Genomic DNA, 20786 nt, shown 5'->3' with positions numbered 1-20786 from the left:
ACTGTCTCCTGTGACCATTTCACAATAAAAGCCGCCACATGTTTATGAGATGAGATAAAATTAAAAACAGTAACGCTGGATTAGATGCATACATCATTCCCTGTGTGTGAACCTTCCCTGTGCATGATTGCTATTTGAATCATGGGAATTACTCAGTCACAAAGAAAACTACCATACAGATGTGATAAAAAAGCAAATCATGACTAGTATCAAAAAAGGGGATTTCATTCAAATCTTATGGATTCCTACTGCAGGGCTCTTTTATAAGTATTAGTGCTGACAATTATTTGATGAATGAGCCATGAATTCCTCCTCTTGATATGTGACATTGTTATCCTTTGTTTCTGTAGCGTAAAAGAAAGGATGAAATGTTTCCCTTTTAAGGCGCAATTTTTTTCCCCTTGTTATCTGCCACTCCTTATACCAGCACTCTCTGTATGCACACCATGTCAAGTGCTAGCAATGCCAGTTTCCTGACAAGTAAATGAAAGGTCCCATCGTTCTTCTTGTTTCTTCCCAGGTGACACCCACTGTCCCCATTCCGTCACCATCAAAAAGCCGAACAAGATGCCGAGAACCTCAAAAACGGTCCATTATGGGCTGCCGGGGGGAACGCAGACACCATTAAGGAATGGTATCAGTTACAAATAATGCATGTCTCCAGTCTCATTCTCATCTTGTCTGAGAGAAAACGGGACAGCGCAGAGATGTACAGCTGCACCGCAGAGACCTTGCATGCTGAATAACGCACATGGTCTCACAGACCAAGGACATCTCTTCACCAGAGACACAGTGAAGGCAAGAGCTTGCCACGTAATCCCATGTTGAAGCCTTTTAACAACTGTATGAACAACTGAAACAAACCTGGAGTACTGATGTTCAAAGCACACCCCATTTGTGTGCTCTGTTTATCACAGCATCATATTGTGAATAGCTTCATCGTTCTGCATTGGGAGTAAAGGGTATACGTAATGCTACAGTTCATAAAGTGGACTGATAAAATCCCCATCGGTCTCTATCACCTTACCACTGGTAATATCAGTGTCACTTTTCATGACCGCTGAAATCTGAAATTAAAGACCTCAGGGATGGAGGAAGTCATTACCTGGAGAAGTAATTTCTCTTTAAGCATCTTTACTCATGGTGTATGGTGCAGCACTCAGGGTTTTTTTTTTTTTTTCACAAGGTTAACTGCATACCACTTGCTGTAACATCTTTAAAGTGGTAAAAGATAGTACTAACCAAGATTAATTATAATCCAATTGCTGTTTTGCACTACACTGCATTATTCCCATGTGATAGATTTTATAGAGAAAGGTGAAGTGAAAGATAACATGCTGGGTTGTGGTTAAGCTCACAGTCACTGGTACAGTTTGTGAACTCAAAATAGGTAGATGTTATTTGACTAAAACACCTTATTTGCATATGTACTGTCACAGGTACAACTGAAACTGCCTGGAACTATTAATAGTAATTGTAGCAAAATAACAACAATAATAAACTTTAACCAGTTGCACAGAATGTTTGAGTACTTCTGTACTTCAGTATTCTCTTGTACCGTTGGCCATTTGCGCTCAAACTGTGGTGATACCAGCCCTTCTACTTTTTATTTTTATTTTGCGTGACAAGATGTAAGATGTAATCTCAAAACTCCAAAGGCTCACTCTTTTACTGTGAGATGCCATTAAGTTCCGAGGCCTTTATGTCTTTTTAATGAGAGAGCTAAATTGCCTTCATACGCGGTGATTTTTGTGCAAATGAAAGCCTTGCAGACTGTGAATGTAAAGTAGACGACTAAATGTTCCTTGGCACATTGCGGGCCACGGGCAGCTGCATCAGGATTCACACTGACGACCACATGACGAAGCCGAGCAGTACTCTCTACTGGAAAATCTTTCAAATGTAATGAACAAAATGCAGATTCATTACCAGCAACACAACCGTGTCATTACAGTTCATGTCGAAAACAGTCAGACTCTATACTGCTGTATCCTTTTGATCAAGAATGGCTTGACACTGGTATCCTGAAGAAGATGATTCCTTCAGTGCGAGTAATATCTGAAACATCTTCAGAAACAGCCAGGTTTGTGACAGTGACAGCATGGGATATCACTTGGTTCCTATATTTTCTAAGAGTAAATATCCCCAAATCATTTCTCTACTTTTTACACTTGCTGTGGTCTGACAGCTGCATCAGTGCAGACTAGAAATATCTGTTTGTCCAGCACAAAATAGCACAAAATGTTCTCACCTTGTGGTAAATGGCCAGTTATAGTCTTCTGGGCAAACGGATCAAAACAATGAAAAGATATCTGACAAAATAATGTCACCTCAAGGTCCACAGGTTAGCGGAGGAAGTTTGTCCGGATGTCATGGAGATGGCTCAGTGGTCGTCATGTGTTCTATGTGTGGAATATATGACACATAACAACAGACGGCCATATATGGAAGGAGATCATAACCCCTGTTCAGAGATGCTCACAAGTCATTTTTTGCAAGTCCAAGTCAAGTGTCAAGTCTCTGTAATCAGCATCCTGTCATCTGCTGCTTGCCATCCAGTCTGCTTAGAGCACTGCATTGTTATATCCGAGGAATTCAAAGCATGTACTGCATTACTGCAGTACTCCTTTATCTACATAGTTATACATGTTAATAAGGGAGGGAATGACATTCAGCTCATCAGACATTTCATTAATGTTAATGTGCCAAAAAAAAAAAAAAAAAACACAAAATGTGCCCAGTAGAGTCCAGAGCTCCACAAAGGCCAATGTCAAACAGCCACAGACAGAAGTGGGACGTTTGACTCGGACCGGCCCTCCAAAACACCATCACATATAATACACCCAGTGTCACACTTCACAGGAATCATGTGGTAAACAGAAGATAAATTAGATATGATGATTTGTAGAAAAGTACGTGAAATAGGATTATCTTTTTACACTTTCCTCTGTATCAGTTAGTAAAGTGTGTGATTAGATATTCAGACTGGGCAGTACAATGGTAAATACAACAATAGACAATTCAATTTTAACAAATTTTCTTCCTTCACATCCTTCACGTATCTGAGCTAATCATACAGACTTAGTTCTTAGTACTGAGTACTTTAATTTGTGTGCAACAGAAGAAAACATCTATAGCTATATGACATTATCCCGTTAAATCAACTGGACTAACTGGACTCACTGCCAGCTCTAGTCCTGAACTCACTCAGTGGTTTTGCTCCTATCTGTTGCTGTGCACGACCAAACTGAACATAGTTTGCTGGGGAGGCAGACATGAGGGAGATGATGGCCATGCCCTTGCAGCCCAACAACAGGTTTAACCCACCAGGAATCTTTTTGTGCCTCTCCATTAGCCACTCCATGCCCAACATGTACCAGACTTCATAGAAAATCAGTTAAGTACTCTGTGTGTAATCCTGCTGACAAATAAACAGATGTCTGTGAACACAAAGGTAGTAAAGATTGTTCACGAGTTCCAAATCTCGAGTTGAGTCTCAAGTCAAGTCTCAAGTCACTCTGCTCTCTCTAAGTCTCGAGTCCCATCTCTGTTGATCATTATATCATTGGTCTTTGGATGAGAATGTCCTACTCGACATTTCTGCATCTATCCACTGACTTCTTTTCCCAGTTGATGCTCTGACAGCTGGTGCTGGTTCTGGTGTTAATTCAGCCTCTTGCCCAAGCTCCTTTTTCACAGATGTAAAAGTCTTGTATATGACATTTTACTGAATTTAAGTTTTGGCAGCAAAATAAACCTAAAGTATGAAAAGTAAAAGTATTCGTTACACAGAATCGCGCCTTTTTAAGAGGTTATATCATTACATTGTATATATTTTAAGTACTATTATTATTGAGGCATCAATTTGTAAGCAGCGTTTTAATGTTGGAGCTGTTTGAGGAAAGATTTCAAGCATTGTGTTAAGTCGTTTTTTGTTTGCTTGTATATTTCTTTGGTTTTGTATTTCTGTTGTTATTGTTCTTCAGTATTTTCCTCTAAAATATAAAGGAGTTAAAGTTTAAAGCATCAAAATGTAAGAGTTGTTTTGCTTATTTGCTTTTCAGCATCAGAACATACAAAAAAAAAAAGAAAAAAAAGAAAAAGATTAACCCTAGGACCATTGTATAATTGTTTATAAGCCACAACAACTATTATGCTGCATTTATGTCTTGGCAAAATACCTGGCCCTTCTGGTTGGTTGATGGCTAAATAAAATAGCATATGCTGGCTATATATAAACATTCAACAATAGCAAGAATGCTAATATTAAGAAAGTTCTTCAGCCATACTTAATTGTAACAATGCCACAAGTTAGTTTATTGACTTAAATGTAACATTACAAATTAGAAAATATACATTTCCAGGGTCCCAACAGTATTTCTTTTTTAACATACCGGTAAACTAAATATACGACATAGTCATGTTCCAACATGTTGTAGGAAAGTATTCAATGTAAGTAGGACTTTCTTGAACACTGAATTATGATCATTTGATTAATGTTCAGATGTGACAAGAATTTCTAATATCATGTACATGCTGTTCATTCGTTATACCAGTTCCACACGAGCACATGGGCTTTCTTATCGTCTCTACTTGGTCAGTACTGATACAATCTGTCACTTACATAACTTGAACCAGGGGCAAGCTTAGACATGTCGAGCGAGTCTGTCTACATAACCCAATGAGTCATCACACGCATTAAGCCTCATCTCATGTATGGACCTGAACCTGACCTGATTTTTCTCTCACTCAAGTGATGAAAACCCTGCCTCTAACTAGAAACAGGTTAGATTCAGTGTGGTAGTCCTCCCCTCTATTAAAACTTCCATCCCATTCATGTAGAAAGTCTCAGTAGATTTTAGAGGCACTTTAGTGAAGCCTCACACTATAAAACAGCAGCTCCAAACACTAATTTCCTCAATAAATGGGGCTGCAATATTTGATATTAGTTAGGAGCAACATTTCCGTGAGGTCTGTTTGACTTTTATTTTCATCACGCCAAATTGGCTACAATACCTGTCAAGATGTGTAGGTAGTTTCGACTTCTAACCTGATGTACTATCTTTATTAAATGAGAGGAGGGAGTAAATGAAGCAGCTGACTCCTTATTTAAGGTTTCTCGGTTTACAAATAAATAATGAGTTCATGTCATTGTGTTGTTTAATATACTAAACTCTGCATTTGTTAAAATCAGTTGAAGAAGCTGTTCACTGAGATATGATGTATTTGTATCGTTTATAAATAGTGTAAAATGCAGGGCAAATAAATGTTTTGTGGTGTTTAGTTAAATGTTAAAAAGACAATGTCATTTTTTTACACACTAACCTAAAAATGATAAGCTGTTCAGTCTGACATGGTTTGTCCTTGGCTCTACGGAAGCAGAAACTGATAAAATACAATAAAGGGCTGCAGATTCTGGTAGGTAACACATATTTATTTTTAAAAGGTTATTTCTTTCTTTCCCTCAGGAGGCTGTAAATTCCAACTTCCTCTGAGAGCCGTGATCTGATTGTTCTCTTTGATCTGACTGGTCCTGCTTTTCCCTAGAATAATAGACACAATACCATGTGCATTAGATCTTGAAATAAAATACCGAATTAGATGTGGGCATACATCATTTTGGAAGGCTTTTCATTCATTTGGCCTAATGTGAGAAATTGTTAAAAAGATATCAAAGCAATCGTTTCAGATTTGACTAGGAGCAGGGGAGTATTAATGGAGCCTCACGCAGGCTACATGGCCGTAATATCTTACCCTTCAATACTCAGGGACACGCTCATGGAAAGATATTAAGAGATATTTGTCTCAGTAAGCGTTACATCATCTGAAAATAGAAAAAACAAGGTTTACAAATGTGCATGACGATTTGTGGGTTATTTATGGCGTTCTCAAATGCGTTGTCCACGCCACAAACAAATACCAATGAATTTGAACAAATATGAAATCATTTGACAAATAAATTAATTTCAACTCGAATAAATATCTTTTTTTTTATATACAGTATATTTCTACCTTCAAGTTCATTTAGCTGATAGCATTTGCATCTGAAAATCCTGAATAAATGTGTGAAGCTTTTTGCATCTATTTACACATCGTTAGACGTATGTGCACAGATCACTTGGCATGTGTGGATTGGGTGACTTCGGTGTTGAGTTTTAAGACTCTCCACAAGTTTGCGGTTACTGTTCACTGGAAATCATTCAGCCTTTCATCACATTCATGTGTAATTTCGAAGGCTAGAATGACTTGTCACCCTTTGACTACACTGTATATTTAATTTATCTCATTCACATTTATAAATCTTGTTGCTATTTGTAGCATCATGAAGTCACATTTCTACCTCATCATTCAAACTCTTAAGACTAGAATTCTTTGTCCTTTACGTTGACTTTTGTGCTTCAAACCTCTGCATGGAGCCGAGCTCCACACTGTAACTGTAATACATACTGAATGAGGGGTACTCATATGCACAGTGCATCCATACACCTGTGTATTTTTGAAGTGCTTGTGTTGCAACCCTACAGCTGTTTATTGGTTAAGGGGGAGCACTGGGGCCATCTCACTGAGAGCTGAGGTAGTTTAGCTGAAGGCAGTGCCACTGGCATAACCACATTCCCTTTCAGGCCTGCTGTTGACTTCTAACAAATAACTCTGATCAAATGTATGGCTTAGATCATGTCTGAGGGACAACACAACCTGGTAACTGCCTGTTTGAACTTCTTAGACATATTTATAATGTTCAACACGTTTTTAATGGTAAGTTAATTAAGTATCATCATTTTTGCGTAAATTAAGAACAGTATATCATTATTTTAATAGTGAATGTAATATGATCGGCATTATTTTTCCTTCAGAACATATTTGATGTTGCAAATTTGGAGTGTATAAACACAATTTCAAGGAAACAGGGTTATATAAAGTGTCTGTGTGCACTCAGTAAACCTGTTTTGTAATACACTCCATCGTCCATGGTCACCATGGTTTTTAATAATATTTCCTCAGAGGCAGCTTGAGTTCTTATTTATTGTTTGATTTCAGATCTGAAAATACAAAGCTATACCAGACTGAAACTGTTTGTTGAGATAGAATCAGACTATCACCATGTTGCCTTCCTGTCTCATCAACACTTATCATTACCATGATTTACCTGAATGAAGAGTCTTTTGGAAAAGTCTATAAAACAAAGAGTGAGGAAGGAGAGTGATGGTTGTTTGTATGCAGTGCCTCAGTGGAGGCCAGTGAAGAGAGACGATGCACAGCACAGCGAGAGATAAACACAAGAGATGCAGGGGGAGATTGACGAGTGAAATCAGCAGCGTGATTAATGTGACAACCTTTAAAAAAAGAAGGTTATGGATCCGTAGGGAACACAAATGTCTGTAGGACATGGAGGAGAAGCGGAGTGGGGAAAAGGGCAGGAGTTAAGTGAGGTGCAAAATTACAGGAATACCCCGTTCTCATGGGGTACTGTACCCTGCACCTCTCTCAGTGGCTGGTATGTTTTACATCTGGAGTGAAGGTACTGAATGTTCATATACTGACTCACATACTGTCAGTAAAGCAACATGAAATATGCACTCTAGCATGTTTTTAGGGACAATTCTGCAGTAGCTGCACTGGGCTATGTCATATATTCAGAGAAATATGAAAAAATACAACATTAAATGTAGGGTAAATTACTAACAGTAGCATTTTTACTAGAAAACTTCAAACCGTAAGAATCATGTCATAAGTATTTGTCTCAAAAGTATCCATTAAAAACAGTAACTGGTTTTAAACCAGTAAGTGGATTTCATGCTGATCAGTCTATATTACTTCACCTAACTTCCTCTTTAGCTCACGTCATAATAACTATGGCCACTAAAGATCACCAAACTCTCTAGCAATGTAAAACGAAGTTGATTAAGAGTCAGGAATGCAGTAGGAATATTAAAATGAATATAAGTCAAAATAATATTAAAACAACAGAACACAATTAAATAGACATTAAATGTGACAGTTCTCTCAGTGTGACAGTGTGAGATTTAAAGGTTTTAATGTACTGCTCAAAGTCTATAGAAAACTCCACACACAAAAAAGACCACACACACACACACACACACGCACACACACTGTGTCTATCATATTACATTCCAACATCAGTCAGTCTCACTGTTGTACTGGGACATGGTTTGTCTTTACTTATTTACAGCTCACTGTGTTTGCTTTTGCTCTAAACAACTTTGTGCCCAGCTCAGAGAGACATATTGTTTTGCTTTTTCCCATTGTCCAGGCCACCCTCAGTCACCTGCAACAGCATCCAACTCCCACACATGAATGTCTTAATGAGAGGATTCGGTTCATCCACTTCCACACGCCATGTGCTCAGGCTGAAAGTACAATGTCCCTTGTAGCAGCCTGCAATCAGGGAGAAGCGGTGGGCTACAATCGTGTCGTTGAGGCTAAGTGTGGGCAATTAAAAGCCAGTTGCCTGTTGCACTGATATGTGCTGGGGATAAAATGCAGTGCACAGGCTGATCATTTGTGTTGCACGGGTTTAAGAAGTGTTTTAGTGACAAAACAGACCTGACGGTTTTTGTTGTTGTTGTTGTTGTTGTTTTGTAGCTAGGCTAATGGTGTGGCTCTGTAGTGATGGAAATGTGTGATTTTGGTCCAGGCTGAACTATTGAATAGACTGCAATGAAATTTTGTAAAGCTATTCATGGTTCCCAAAGAATGAATCCTAAAATGATTTTGTTGATCCCCTGACTTTTCATCCAGCGTCACCATAAAGTGAACATTTTTCTTGCCTCATGAACTGTAATAGCCCGATTCTCTTACTTTTCAGTTCGTACCATCATCGGGTCAAACATTTTATCCGTTCAGTAAAACTATAATGGCATTCCCATCAACATCTGTTGTGCTTTGATTTTAGTGCTAATTAGCATGCTGGCTTTCGCATTCGGCTCGAAGCCTCACAGAGCCACTAGCGCAGCTGTAGACTCTCAAGCTGTGTCCCAATTCCATACTACTTACAGTACAAGTGTATGCTTGCATGTATACTTCTGCAATATGCTTTATTTTCAGATAGAAGCCTATGCAGGATATCGGCTTACTAATCTGCTCTTTGCTTTAAGTAAATTTGCAGTTTATCTGATATGTAAAGGCAATCGTGCTGTGACTTTAGGATGCTGAGCTGCTTTTCTGACAATGGTAAACTTTTGTCTTCTGAGGTGTTGCTGAAATTATTTCACCATCCATCATCCATTGCATATTAAGGAAATATAGTGTCTATCAACAGCACACTCAAGAATTAAGGATTTTTTATGTAAGCACACTGAATGTTTTGAGTGTACCTTTTTTGGCAGTTTTCCAGTAAACACACTAAAAACCTGCTTAGAATTTGTAAGAAGTATAGATTTGTAGTTGGTTAAATTGTTTCCCTGATGCTTAAAGTAGCTCTTCAGTAATTTGTTAAGAGAATTGAGCTTACAACTGAAAAAGATTATCTCAAATTGCTCTAATATTGCTGTATTGACTGATTTTTCAGATGTATCAAACATGTCTTTCATGCCTGCATTTATCAAACGCTGTCCATATCCATTAACTGCATCTATTTAAATTACACCATGCTTTAGTATTCCTATCTGCAGCCGCTCCTTCATCTGCTCTACTCATCATTCCTTGCTTTAGTTTCCATTTTTATCCATACTTTCGAATTCCTCTTCCATCTCTGTTTAATGACCCCTATTTAGTTTGTGCTCCAGTGGAGATCGGCTGCTGGTGCTGCTGCTGTGGAGATGAGTATTCTGGGGTAGGATAAGTTGTGATGTGCCTCCTATCCATTATTGATCCATGATTAACTGAGTTCAGCCAGGTTCTCGACTTCAGCACTAAAATAGGCTGAGAAAATCTTGGCAAAGGGTTGTGGCTCTGTCAGAGCCTTACCATACAAAACAGTGCGACATTACAAGGTCTTATCAAAGCTGCTTCCGATGGTATCTGCTGTATGTAAATTTTACAATAACATCTCCTGGAGAGCAGCATCACAGAGTAAACTTCTCACAGTGGTTTTGATAGTGAGTGTGAAATAACTGTAGAGGTGGTATTGATGATGAGACAGGCCAGAGGTAAGAGGAGCCTGTTAGCTTGCCCCCCTCCCTCTTCGACAGCCATCTGTATCACTCCGGGAAAGCTTCCTTAAGACAGCTCCACAGGCCCGTTGATGCTGATGCATTTTGACACTGATGGTGCACACAACTGACCTTTGGGCTGTCGAGTGCACTCAGACAACACTTGCTGCATGTGTTTATGTCCCACAGACAGTCTAATGAGGATGTATCTGCAGTAAGCCAACTCCAGGAGCAAGTGCCAGAATACAGCTGCTGCCACCAGGGCTCTAATCACAGCTTCATGCCTGACTCACACTGGGTAACATTGTCAGTGATGGCATTCTTGTTGCAGTGCTAGGACAAATCTCAATAAACTCAAGGCACATTTTTGGTACAGACAGATAATATTGCTGTTTGTGCACACAAATACACCCAAACATATTTCTGTTTATGGTAGTTTTTTTTTGTTTTGTTTTTTGTTTTGTTTTTTTCATCTCAATCTATGCTTGAGTGATATCAAAGAAAATGTTTCATTCATACCATTCATATGCATGGTCAGAGGTACATTCACTTTGTTAAACTAGTGTTAAGTTTTGGGTTAAGGTGCAGGGAACTAGTAGAAGCTTGTTTAGGGCTAGAGAAATTGGTTGCTCATGGGAAAAGAAAGAAAGAAATTAAACACAAATGTTTAAAATTTTCAATTAATCTATTAATTGTTAGTCTCTAAAAGGTAACAAAAAAAGCCACACCCAAAGATACTGAATGTACAATCACATAAAACCAATAAAATCAGTAAATCCGCATATTGGAGAAGGAATAACCAGAGAATATAAGTTTTTGCTTGAAAACTAATCAAAGTAATTAATCACTTATCAAAGTAGCTGTTGTAGTTGATCAACTAATCATCCAATTGACTCTCTCAGCTCTAAAACCTTCACACTCTTCATACGCAGGAGTGTAGCAGACTCAGCCTCTAATCATTTCCATTAAGTAATCAGTGTTTTTATTATTGAGTGCGTACAGCTTATTTTTCAGGACAACTAAGGACAACAATTGAACAGGAAGTAATTAAGATACAAATACAAGAAAAACATCTTGAATGAAGTTGTGGCAAAATATTCTGTATTCCTAGTGCACAATTTCAGAATCCAACCCTGAAGGACAAGCAAGTATAAGCAGAGGGGTGGGGGTGTTTGTGGAGCTCTTTTATTTCCACTTCTGGGTGAGTCTATGTGGATGTTTTCGCTGTGTTGAAGCAACTGATGCAGCACTGAGAGCAGCTTTGGAGTCAGTGTGAAATCTCAGTGCCACACTCTACTTTATCTGCCCAGGCTGCTCTCTAGGGATGGGGGGGGGGGGGGGGTCGCATCATTAAATATTCACATGGCACTCACGGGACTTCATCTGAGGAGAGGACCTGTTACCTGGCTAACACCTGTCCAGTCTTTGTTTTCCATCAGAATGCACTTTGACATACCTGTGATTCAGCAGAGTGGATCTGGGCATCAAGGGCAGATGTAGATTCACTCTCGAGTAAAATATCAACTTCAGAATCAATGATCCATACCCTTGCTGTTGTTGGATATTGTTAGGTTTTTGTGGCTTAGTATTGTTATTCATTTTACGGTAGAAACTGGCCGCTTCACTTCCTCAGCCAAAAAAACTATATCAGATTTAACTGGTGAAGTTAGGCTTCTTCGTTTAACTTCGTGTCCAGTGACTTTTCTTTAACAATGATCCTCGGCATATTCGCTCCGAGGGGGAGAGATAGTGGTGCGTACAAATAAGGACAGTGCTCACCACCAAAACGCCGGCTAAATGTGTTTTCTCTTGCAAAATACGCTGCTGTGAGTGGCTGTTTAAGGATAGATAGAAGTGCTGCAGATTTGAGGTACAAATCCAGAATCCTCATTATTTTGTAGCAGTGACATGTTGGGGATTTAGTTGGGTCATTTTTACACACTTCCTCTATGTCTAATGGTTACTATCACAGCTTAATTCCCAATTATTCTCCATGATGGCAGGTGGGAGAAATCTGGGTAAAAGGAAACTGTTCTAGCCCAGTTTTGTGAAATCATAGTTATGATGCGAGGTTTCAATTTTCAAGGGCACTATATAGACATTCTATAACGATCTCATTAGTGAGACTTTCAGTTTGCCAATTAGCATTCAACCTTGAAGTTTCATCCACAGACAAAAGTCACCATCTGTCAGCACAATACAGGGCAGCCCTCTGTGATGATGATGTGCTCACAGCTCTCTAACTGTGTTTGTTTTGGCTGCAGGAACTTCTACTACATCACCATGCTGCGCGACCCAGTCTCCCGCTACCTGAGTGAGTGGAAGCACGTCCAGCGCGGAGCCACATGGAAGACCGCCCTCCATATGTGTGATGGACGCTCGCCCACCCAGGACGAGCTGCCCACCTGCTACAGTGGGGATGACTGGTCTGGTGTCACCCTGACAGAGTTCATGAACTGCCCGTCCAACCTGGCCAATAACCGGCAGGTCCGTATGCTGGCGGACCTGAGCCTGGTGGGCTGCTACAACCTGTCCTCCATGAACGAGAGCCAGCGTAACCACATCCTTTTGAGCAGCGCCATGAGCAACTTGAAGAACATGGCTTTCTACGGCCTGACCGAGTTTCAACGCAAGACGCAGTACCTGTTTGAGCGGACGTTCAGCCTGCGTTTCATCTCCGCTTTCACGCAGATCAACAGCACGCGAGCCGCCAACGTGGACCTGAGCGAGCCCGTGCGCAGACGCATCGAGGAGCTCAACTTCTTGGACGTGCAGTTGTATGAGTACGCGAAAGACCTGTTCCTCCAGCGTTTCCAGTTCACCCGCCAGAGGGAGCACCATGAGGTGCGCTTGAAGAGGCGCGAGGAGAGGCGCTGGCTGAGGGAGCAAAGAGAGCAGGGCAGGCCGTGGCCGCCCAAGCACAGAGGGAGCGGAAGCAGAGGCGGGAGAGGGGGAGGAGGTCTCGAGAAGGGGACTGATGGTGACTTCCCCACCACCACTGAGGACTACACAAGCCAAGTGGCCCGCTGGTGAAGCTTTGGTCCCATATGGAGAGAGGAGTAGGGGAGAGAGAGAGAGTACCTGATGGAGATTCCTCACAGACTAGTTTTAAACATTTACTTTGTCTCTCTCTCTCTCTCTCTCACACACACACACACACGCACACACATCCTCTCTCTCTCTCTCTCTCTCTCTCTCTCTCTCTCTCTCTCTCTCTCTCTGTCTCACCATTACTCTGTCTCCTGCATCTATCTGTTTCTCAGCTTCAGTGTGATCCGAGTGCTCTGCTGTTTCTTTACGAAAACTGCCAAGTCTGTGAGTCTCACAGCAGCTCTGCCTTGGAGTGCCCTTTGGTGTCTTAAATCTTTAAATGCTGTTTATATATTTTTTTCGTCATTTAATTTTTGCCTTCGTTGTTTACCATTTGATGAAAAAGACAGTGAACTGAGGTGCAAGGAAAAAAAACAAATCAAAGAAGCTGCCATAGACTGCATTTCTTTTAATTTTGACATTCACTGCAAAACTTAAGAATGACATTGAAGTCGTTTGTTATTGTTGCGACTGGTAGAAAGATGTAGTTGTAGAAGAACTCATGGTTGCATGTCACAGGTCCACGTTCCACTTACAATTAAGGATAATTATTTCCAAAAGATATTGAGTACTGTAAACCAAAGTGAATAAAGAACACAGTATATCTATTTGTTTATATTTCATGCCATTGAAACCCAGTCTAAAGACCATGTTGTATGCATGCAGTACCCATCTTGAAACCAAATTAGAGACAGATGCTGATATTTTGGTTGCAGTGCAATGTATACAGTGTTGTTTCTTAAGTGCAATACGTTGCAGATTTTATCACCTCTCCCAAAGACAACATATTGTCACAAAGCCAGTCAGAGGGGTGTCCTGCTGAAGAAAATAACCTCAGGCTTTCCCAATATTGTTAGTAGAACATTCTGTCTTGTTTTGTTTTCTTTCTTTATGAGATCTGCAATGAGAAAAGCATATTTTGTGAGTAATTCATTTTGGAAGTTGTGGGTTGCAGATAAAAAAAGTTGGTAAATAGTGCAGGTGATGAAATGTGTCAGTGCGGCTGGTGTGCGGCTCGACTGTAAATGAGATGATCAGCATTCGACTCTCATGCCACTCACCGTCACACTGACTGCTTTTACATGTTTGCAGAGCTGACGGCCACTGCACTGTGGCCAGCGAAAGCGCTCTGATGCCAGCAGAGTGCCAGCCTACAAAGACCAGCCTCAAAGTAGATAATTGTGAAATAAAACATGTCTGTCATTTCTTCTGCCCAATAGCTTCCGGTCCCTCCAATCCAATCAGCACGGCAATCTGTGAGGATGACAGAGGGCTTGCTTTTATCTGGTTAAATAAGCGTTAGTGATGTGTTTTATGCCTCTTATCTCATATTCACTCAAAATCCCTGCTTATCAAATTAAATGTTCACTAAATGTCAACACCGAAGTCATATAGCTGCTGCTGCAGTGATTTCTCATGTTTCTCCTCTGATTGCAGTTACTTATAAAATACCTCAGATGTTTTGTTTCATTTTCAGGAATCGCCCATGTTTGGTCTTGTTTGAGTGGCTCATCCACTGATAAAGTGAATGAGTTGAATGGATACCGGTTGGATTGTTTGAGCTGTATTGGTGCACTTATGTCTGCATGAGCTTGGTGAGTGTGTGGGTGGATGGGGCAGAACAAAGATGAGGTGTATAGCACATTGATAACACTCGATCAAATGTTTCAAGTGGAGCTATCAGCTTCAGCTCTGAATCCTGAATCGTTCTGTGTATAAATTAGAATAGGTTCGTGTAGTCGTGCCATTTGTGATGTAGCAGTGCAACAGCATGTTGACAAAATCTGTAAATTGGGATACTTGCCATGTAAAGTATTACAATGAACCTTAGTAATAAAATGGTTTATGCTACTTCATCCTTGTACTCCAATAGGGAAATATTGTACTTTAAATTCACTACATTTATTTGACAGTTGTTGGTTATATTGCAAATTTTACATACAAGCACGTTGCTTATATGCTGATGTATCCAGTGATATTAAATTAAATGTATATATTCTGCTTAATGAGAACCTTTATGTTTGAGAATAATAATACTTTTAACCCTCAAAAAGCTCACATCACCAGGACTGTGTGTGTGTGTGGGGGGGGGGGGGTCCTTTAATCAGGTTTGATCAATGGTGGAAGAAGTACTTAGATCCTGTCATTATGCAAAAGTACCAATACAACAATGTATAAGTACTCTGTTTCGAGGAAAAGTTCTGCATAAGGTCCTACTTCAGTAGAAGTATGGAATAAATGTGTCAAAGTAAGAATATATGATGTGCAGTAAAATGGGCTCAGGGACTGGCATATTATTGTATGTGGCATTATTAGATGTGTAAGCAGCATTTTATTGTTGTAGCTGGTCGAGGTGGAGCTAGCTTTAACTGTTAACAACCGGGCATTGTTTTCTGTTCAGGATCACAATTCAAATACATTGGGAACCACTGGTTTAAGCTCAACAAAGTGTTGTATTTTATAAATATATCATATGTTTTTTCAGTGCAATCGTAGTCTGTAAAGTAACTATATCAGTCAAATAAATGGAGTGAGATAAAAAGTAAAAAAAACCCTGAAATGTAGCGGAGTAAAAGTATGAAGTGGCATAAAATACAAATATTCAAGTAAAGTACAAGTACCTGAAAATGTTACTTAAGTACAGTCCTTGAGTAAATGTACTTAGTTACTTTCAACCACTGGATTTGATTGGCAGTGGCCTGGCCAGACGGGGACAGAACAGAGCTATCATTTTTATGTTATTAGTAACGCTTGTCTTTTTCCTACTAGTTTGCCTAAATGTCTGCTCATTCTTATATTGTTCCTTTTACTCAGACAAAGAAAAAATAAATCTGAGGACTTCTACAATCACATATACACTGTTTTGCATTTACTGCTAATTCTATTGCTGCTGGACCAGAGGAGATTTCATTTTAAAATGGAAATTGCCAAAAGGCCGTTTATTTTGGAAATTTCTTTTAATAAACCGACATGCTTCACTGCTGTGTGACAAGCTGTAGGAATTACAATGTTCCCCAGTAACAGATGGCATGAGCACTGCATGAGCAGTAGAAGTGCCACATAGCTATTAATGAAACACTAATGAAACACTTCTTATAGTGTTGTAAATGTGCTATTAACCCAAGTTATATATGTAATGTGTGTGTGTGTGTGTGTGTGTGTGCGTGCGTGCGTGCGTGTAAGATCACTGAATTATTATAAACTAAATTAAAGTCATTAATTGTGCATTCATTGCCTCAGCATAATCAACAATGTGTAAATAGAAAACTCACTTTTAAAGGGTGAGATCCCATCAACTCATGAATAAAAGGTTCCAGAGGTTGGGGTCTATTTCCCAGTTACAGTTGTCACTTTCTGAACCATGATTTATCTGTATCAGCCCTCTCTGCTTTCTTCATGTCTGAACACAAAAAATATAGTTTAACTACTAAAAAATAATAAATGAAATGAGAGTTTGCCGTTAAAAATTTTGGCTTCTTATATTTGTAATTTCTAAATATTTGCTTCAGCAAAGCTGCTTCCTAAAAGACTTTCCAACAATTTCCAAGTGAGAGGAGTGAAAACTCTCAGATTATGGTGTACATAATGTGAAAGCCAACATGGATTTTCACTTGAAATTTAACTGCCATTCCCAGAAGAGTGACATGCCACTTTGTTAAAGGAGCATTTCAATGAACTTGTACTGCCACTCCATGAAATCGCATTTCTCCGTGAAGCTGATTAATCTGTATTTATTTGTTTATTTATATGATTTCAGCTGTTGCTAAAGAATGGCTTTGCCTGACGGAAAATATTACCAACACCTCAGTGATAATGGAAGAGAGCTTTCTTAGTGTAAGAATTTCTATGTATATGTTAAAAGTCTTGTGATGAAATGAACAGCCTAAAAGCCTTTGGTGCGTAATATTTAATCTGCCATCTTTCTTGTTAGACCTGAAAAAATGAGTGAAATCTGCTTAAGATATCAGAAATAAATGCATTGAATGGTCATGACACCATGCTGTGTGTTGCCTTTTTTTTTCTCAATCTAGATATTTATTGTATTGACAGTTCATTTTAAAAAAGCAAATGCATGCATGCTGGACTAGATTTTGTTGACATATAGTCAAGATAGATCTGTCTGCTATATCCGCCCATCGGGGTGTGGGAGGCTGGAATCTATCCCAGCATACATCGGGAAAGACAGAGGGAGGATACCAGTCCATCGCTAAACCTGGTAAATATGACACTAATATTACACCTTATTGCTGTTTGATTACTGAATGTTGACTGTACTTTACTTACATCTGTCAACCAATCAAAAGAATAACTGTAGAACATTGTGTCCTCGCAGTGTGAGACACAACATATTGCCAGACTGCTTTGCGGATACTTTTTCATCTTGCAAAATGTCACAAAGTAATTAATCAGAATGTAGATTCAGACTGAGAAAAAAGCCAGTTCTACTCACTTACAGAGTGCATATTCATCTGAATATTTTAATTTATTCTCATATGAATAAGCAACAAGGTAAACTGGTATATGATGCTTTTATATATATAGACATTTACTCCGATAGGCAAGATAATGATTTCTTAAGTGAAGATAGTATACGGCGATGACATGACATGTTTGCTTTCTATAAGCAAAACCTTTCATGTAAGGGATATGGTACCTAAACCCTGAAAAGCAGTGAAATGCAATAAACTGATTGTGTTACTGTTATGAGATCACTGATTCAGTCTTGATAAGTGCCATAATATTTCAAGAAAAGTACCTTTACTTTCCCTCACCATTAAAACAAAGTGCCTCTGTGCTTATATCGAAATAACCTTGTGTTTTCCAAGATACAGTTTAAGTAACAGCTCTGTATCTACTGGTATACACAACCCTCTGCTTCCCCTCAGGTTGTACAGTATGGATGGCTAGCTCAGCATTTCAGCCAACAACTGCAGCAAGTCATTTCCTCCCAGATGGTATGACTGTATTATCATGTTTAACCGTAGGATGTGTGTAATAACTTGATTAAAAAAAAAAAAAAAACAGCATTGCTTGAAGACAGTTATCTATTTCTGAACTTGTATTGTCAGCACAAAATCTGGTGCCTGATACCATACGCTTGTCCCCAGAGGGAAAAAAAAAGTTTTAAAACATTTAGTAGGAAAATATCAGAATTACATATTACAATATGACTATGGGAAAAAAATAAGAATTCTGGTGTGTTTTTACCGTTAAATTCAACAACAGAACAAAATGGTAAAAAAATAAAAATAAAATAAAATAAAATAAAATAAAAAACTACATCAGATCTATCATTATCTTTGAATCACAATAGTGTTTGCACAATTCTGCCCTGCAAAAAAGACTGTGAAAAACAGTGCCATATACTTGATAACAGGGAAAACTGTGTCCTTGGTGTGAAACTACATTTAATTAAAATGAAAGTATTTGCTTTGCATTTGATTATACTTAAGTTCACATTCACATATATTTTGTCCCTCTGAGCCCGGCTGAGCTGGCCTGGTGAAACTAGTCTTCAGTCCTGCCACATTAGAGATGCTCAGAGCTGAGAACGGTACAAGCAAGACTGAATGGAATGAATACTGATGTGTATTGATTCTAATTTTCAACATGCAGGTCATCTATTTACCCACAATGCATACCTTTAGTGAGCACAGAATCTGATACAGCTTGCTTCACTAATCTAACACATAACCGGTTTCTGAGGCCAAACATCTCCCTCATATTGAGCCTTGGGGTGCAAAATAGGCTATTTGTGAAAGTATATTTTAGAGAAGACTGACATCTACTGGCCATAAGATGGAATTGTTACCTTTTTTTTTTGTTTCCCCTAATTACTCAACTGGCCGTTAACTCCAAACACATAAGACTTCCCAAGTTTTCCCTATGACATTTTAACAGCAAGAATAATTGGAAATAAATGAAGAAGTCGTTACCCTGCCTCCTACGTGTATATTCCTCAGACAGACAGAAAAATGTACAAAATCGGCTCTCCTTTGATTCATTTTTCATTTGCAATTTTCTACCACTAGATAGGAGCGCTGCTCTCAATAATTAATTGTGCTGAGCAAAAGTTTTAGAATTTAAGTAATTATTATAGCAATATAGTTTTAATAATAACTGGGAAAAGGTAGTCAAAAAGTTCAGTTCATAAATGGTTTGTGTTATTTGGAGAGGGACAAAATTGTATCAACTAGAGATGACTTTCCAAGTATGGTGTGATTTGATCATGCACAGGATTTAATGTTTAAAGTTGCCTCCTACTGAGAAGACAACTGAGAAATAATCCAAACCTATGTCGAAGTGAAGATTTTGAAGATTTAGAGAAATGCATATGTCGTCTAAGAAAAAAAGAATGTGATACCAGCCAAAGCCACATAATACCAAATACAGTGTGAATAACAAAATACGTGAACAAACAGTCTTCAGGTCAAAGGAGCGAAAGCATGGATTGCTGCATTCTTTTGTTATGTCTGACTCACTCTGACAGTGACATTTCCCCTCAAGGGTGAAATATGGTAACTTTTCTCCAGTTAGCTGAAGAGATAAGTCAGTGTGACAGATCAGATAAATCTGTCGTCCCAGGTAGCCGCAAGAAACATAAAGGAGAGCATCAATCAATTAGCCATAGCTGGTTGTGTGTGTGTGTGTGTGTGTGTGTGTGTGTGTGTGTGTTTAATGAGCTCTAATAGAGGCTAAATAATTTCATGACAAGCAATGGAATGGATAAAATGTTACATTCACCACCATTGTGTTACTTTTTATTTCAAAAAAGTTATAATTAAAAAGTGATTTTTAATTACGGTGAACACGGAGGTCACAACCTTGTTCAATTACTAAATTAATCTATTAAATGACTGATTAACTAAACATTTTCCCTAAATAAATATTGCAGACATGCCACTCATAGCATTCAAATTTTAAACATAAACTTCAAACATAATATTATTTTTATGTTTAGTACAGAGGTATGTTATTAAACAAAAACCTCACTCCCTTTTCCTCCCTCTCACCTTCCCTGTCTCATCTTACCTGGTTAGCATCCATCTTATGTGACCTTGAGCAGACCTATGAGGCTAAGCTACTGTTAGTGCATTTGACTCTTATCATCATCATACAAGTTTATTTATCTTCTTTAAGTCTTTCATTAGCATCAATTCATATATGGATACAAAACTCCAAGGGCCACATGGGCTATTCTATTATTTACAACGCAAATGATTTGGCAGAATTTTGACTTCACTTTCTTTGTCAGATTTATATGTTAGATTTCGTTGATTTGATGTTTGTATGTGCGTGAAAGCGTGTTGTCATTAAACTAATCCAGAAAATCTCACATGGTTTTATTGCTGTTCCCTTGGTAACAAGCAAACCCTTGCCCTTTTAGCTTACTGGCATTCGTGTGGATCGTACCACTTTGCGTCCGTATGGGGGGGGGTGTTACGAGATAGAATTATAGAATGACCACTTTATTGACAATAACTTAAAAGTTAAAATCAACTTAATGCATCCGATATGAGTATACAGGTAAATCATATATAATTTATTATATATCATATTATTTTTGTCGTATATTAAATTATT

The 20786-nt window shown here is 38.7% G+C and overlaps 1 protein-coding gene and 1 long non-coding RNA gene across 2 annotated transcripts in view; one reads left to right on the top strand and one right to left on the bottom strand.

Moving 5' to 3' along the window:
- hs6st3b (heparan sulfate 6-O-sulfotransferase 3b) overlaps positions 1 to 17195 on the top strand; it is a 61901-nt gene extending 44706 nt beyond the window's left edge. Inside the window, exon 2 of the mRNA XM_071474998.1 lies at positions 12377 to 17195. Within this exon, the coding sequence (XP_071331099.1) occupies positions 12377 to 13145 (769 nt within the window). The 3' untranslated portion in view covers positions 13146 to 17195. The remainder of the gene's footprint in view (positions 1 to 12376) is intronic.
- Positions 14004 to 20529, bottom strand: LOC139619939 (uncharacterized). The gene is made up of 3 exons (XR_011690700.1): positions 20235 to 20529; positions 14264 to 14456; positions 14004 to 14100 (listed from the first exon to the last, which is right to left on the bottom strand). It is a non-coding gene; the product is annotated as an uncharacterized lncRNA (long non-coding RNA).
- Positions 20530 to 20786: the final 257 nt, after the last annotated feature.

This window comes from Trachinotus anak, unplaced genomic scaffold (genome assembly GCF_046630095.1).
Source record: "Trachinotus anak isolate AG129_WGS33_773 ecotype Australia unplaced genomic scaffold, CSIRO_AGI_Tana_v1 ptg000001l, whole genome shotgun sequence".
Classification (NCBI taxonomy): domain Eukaryota; kingdom Metazoa; phylum Chordata; class Actinopteri; order Carangiformes; family Carangidae; genus Trachinotus; species Trachinotus anak.
Note: the sequence above shows the minus strand (reverse complement) of the source record. Positions and strands in the feature narration are given on the sequence as shown.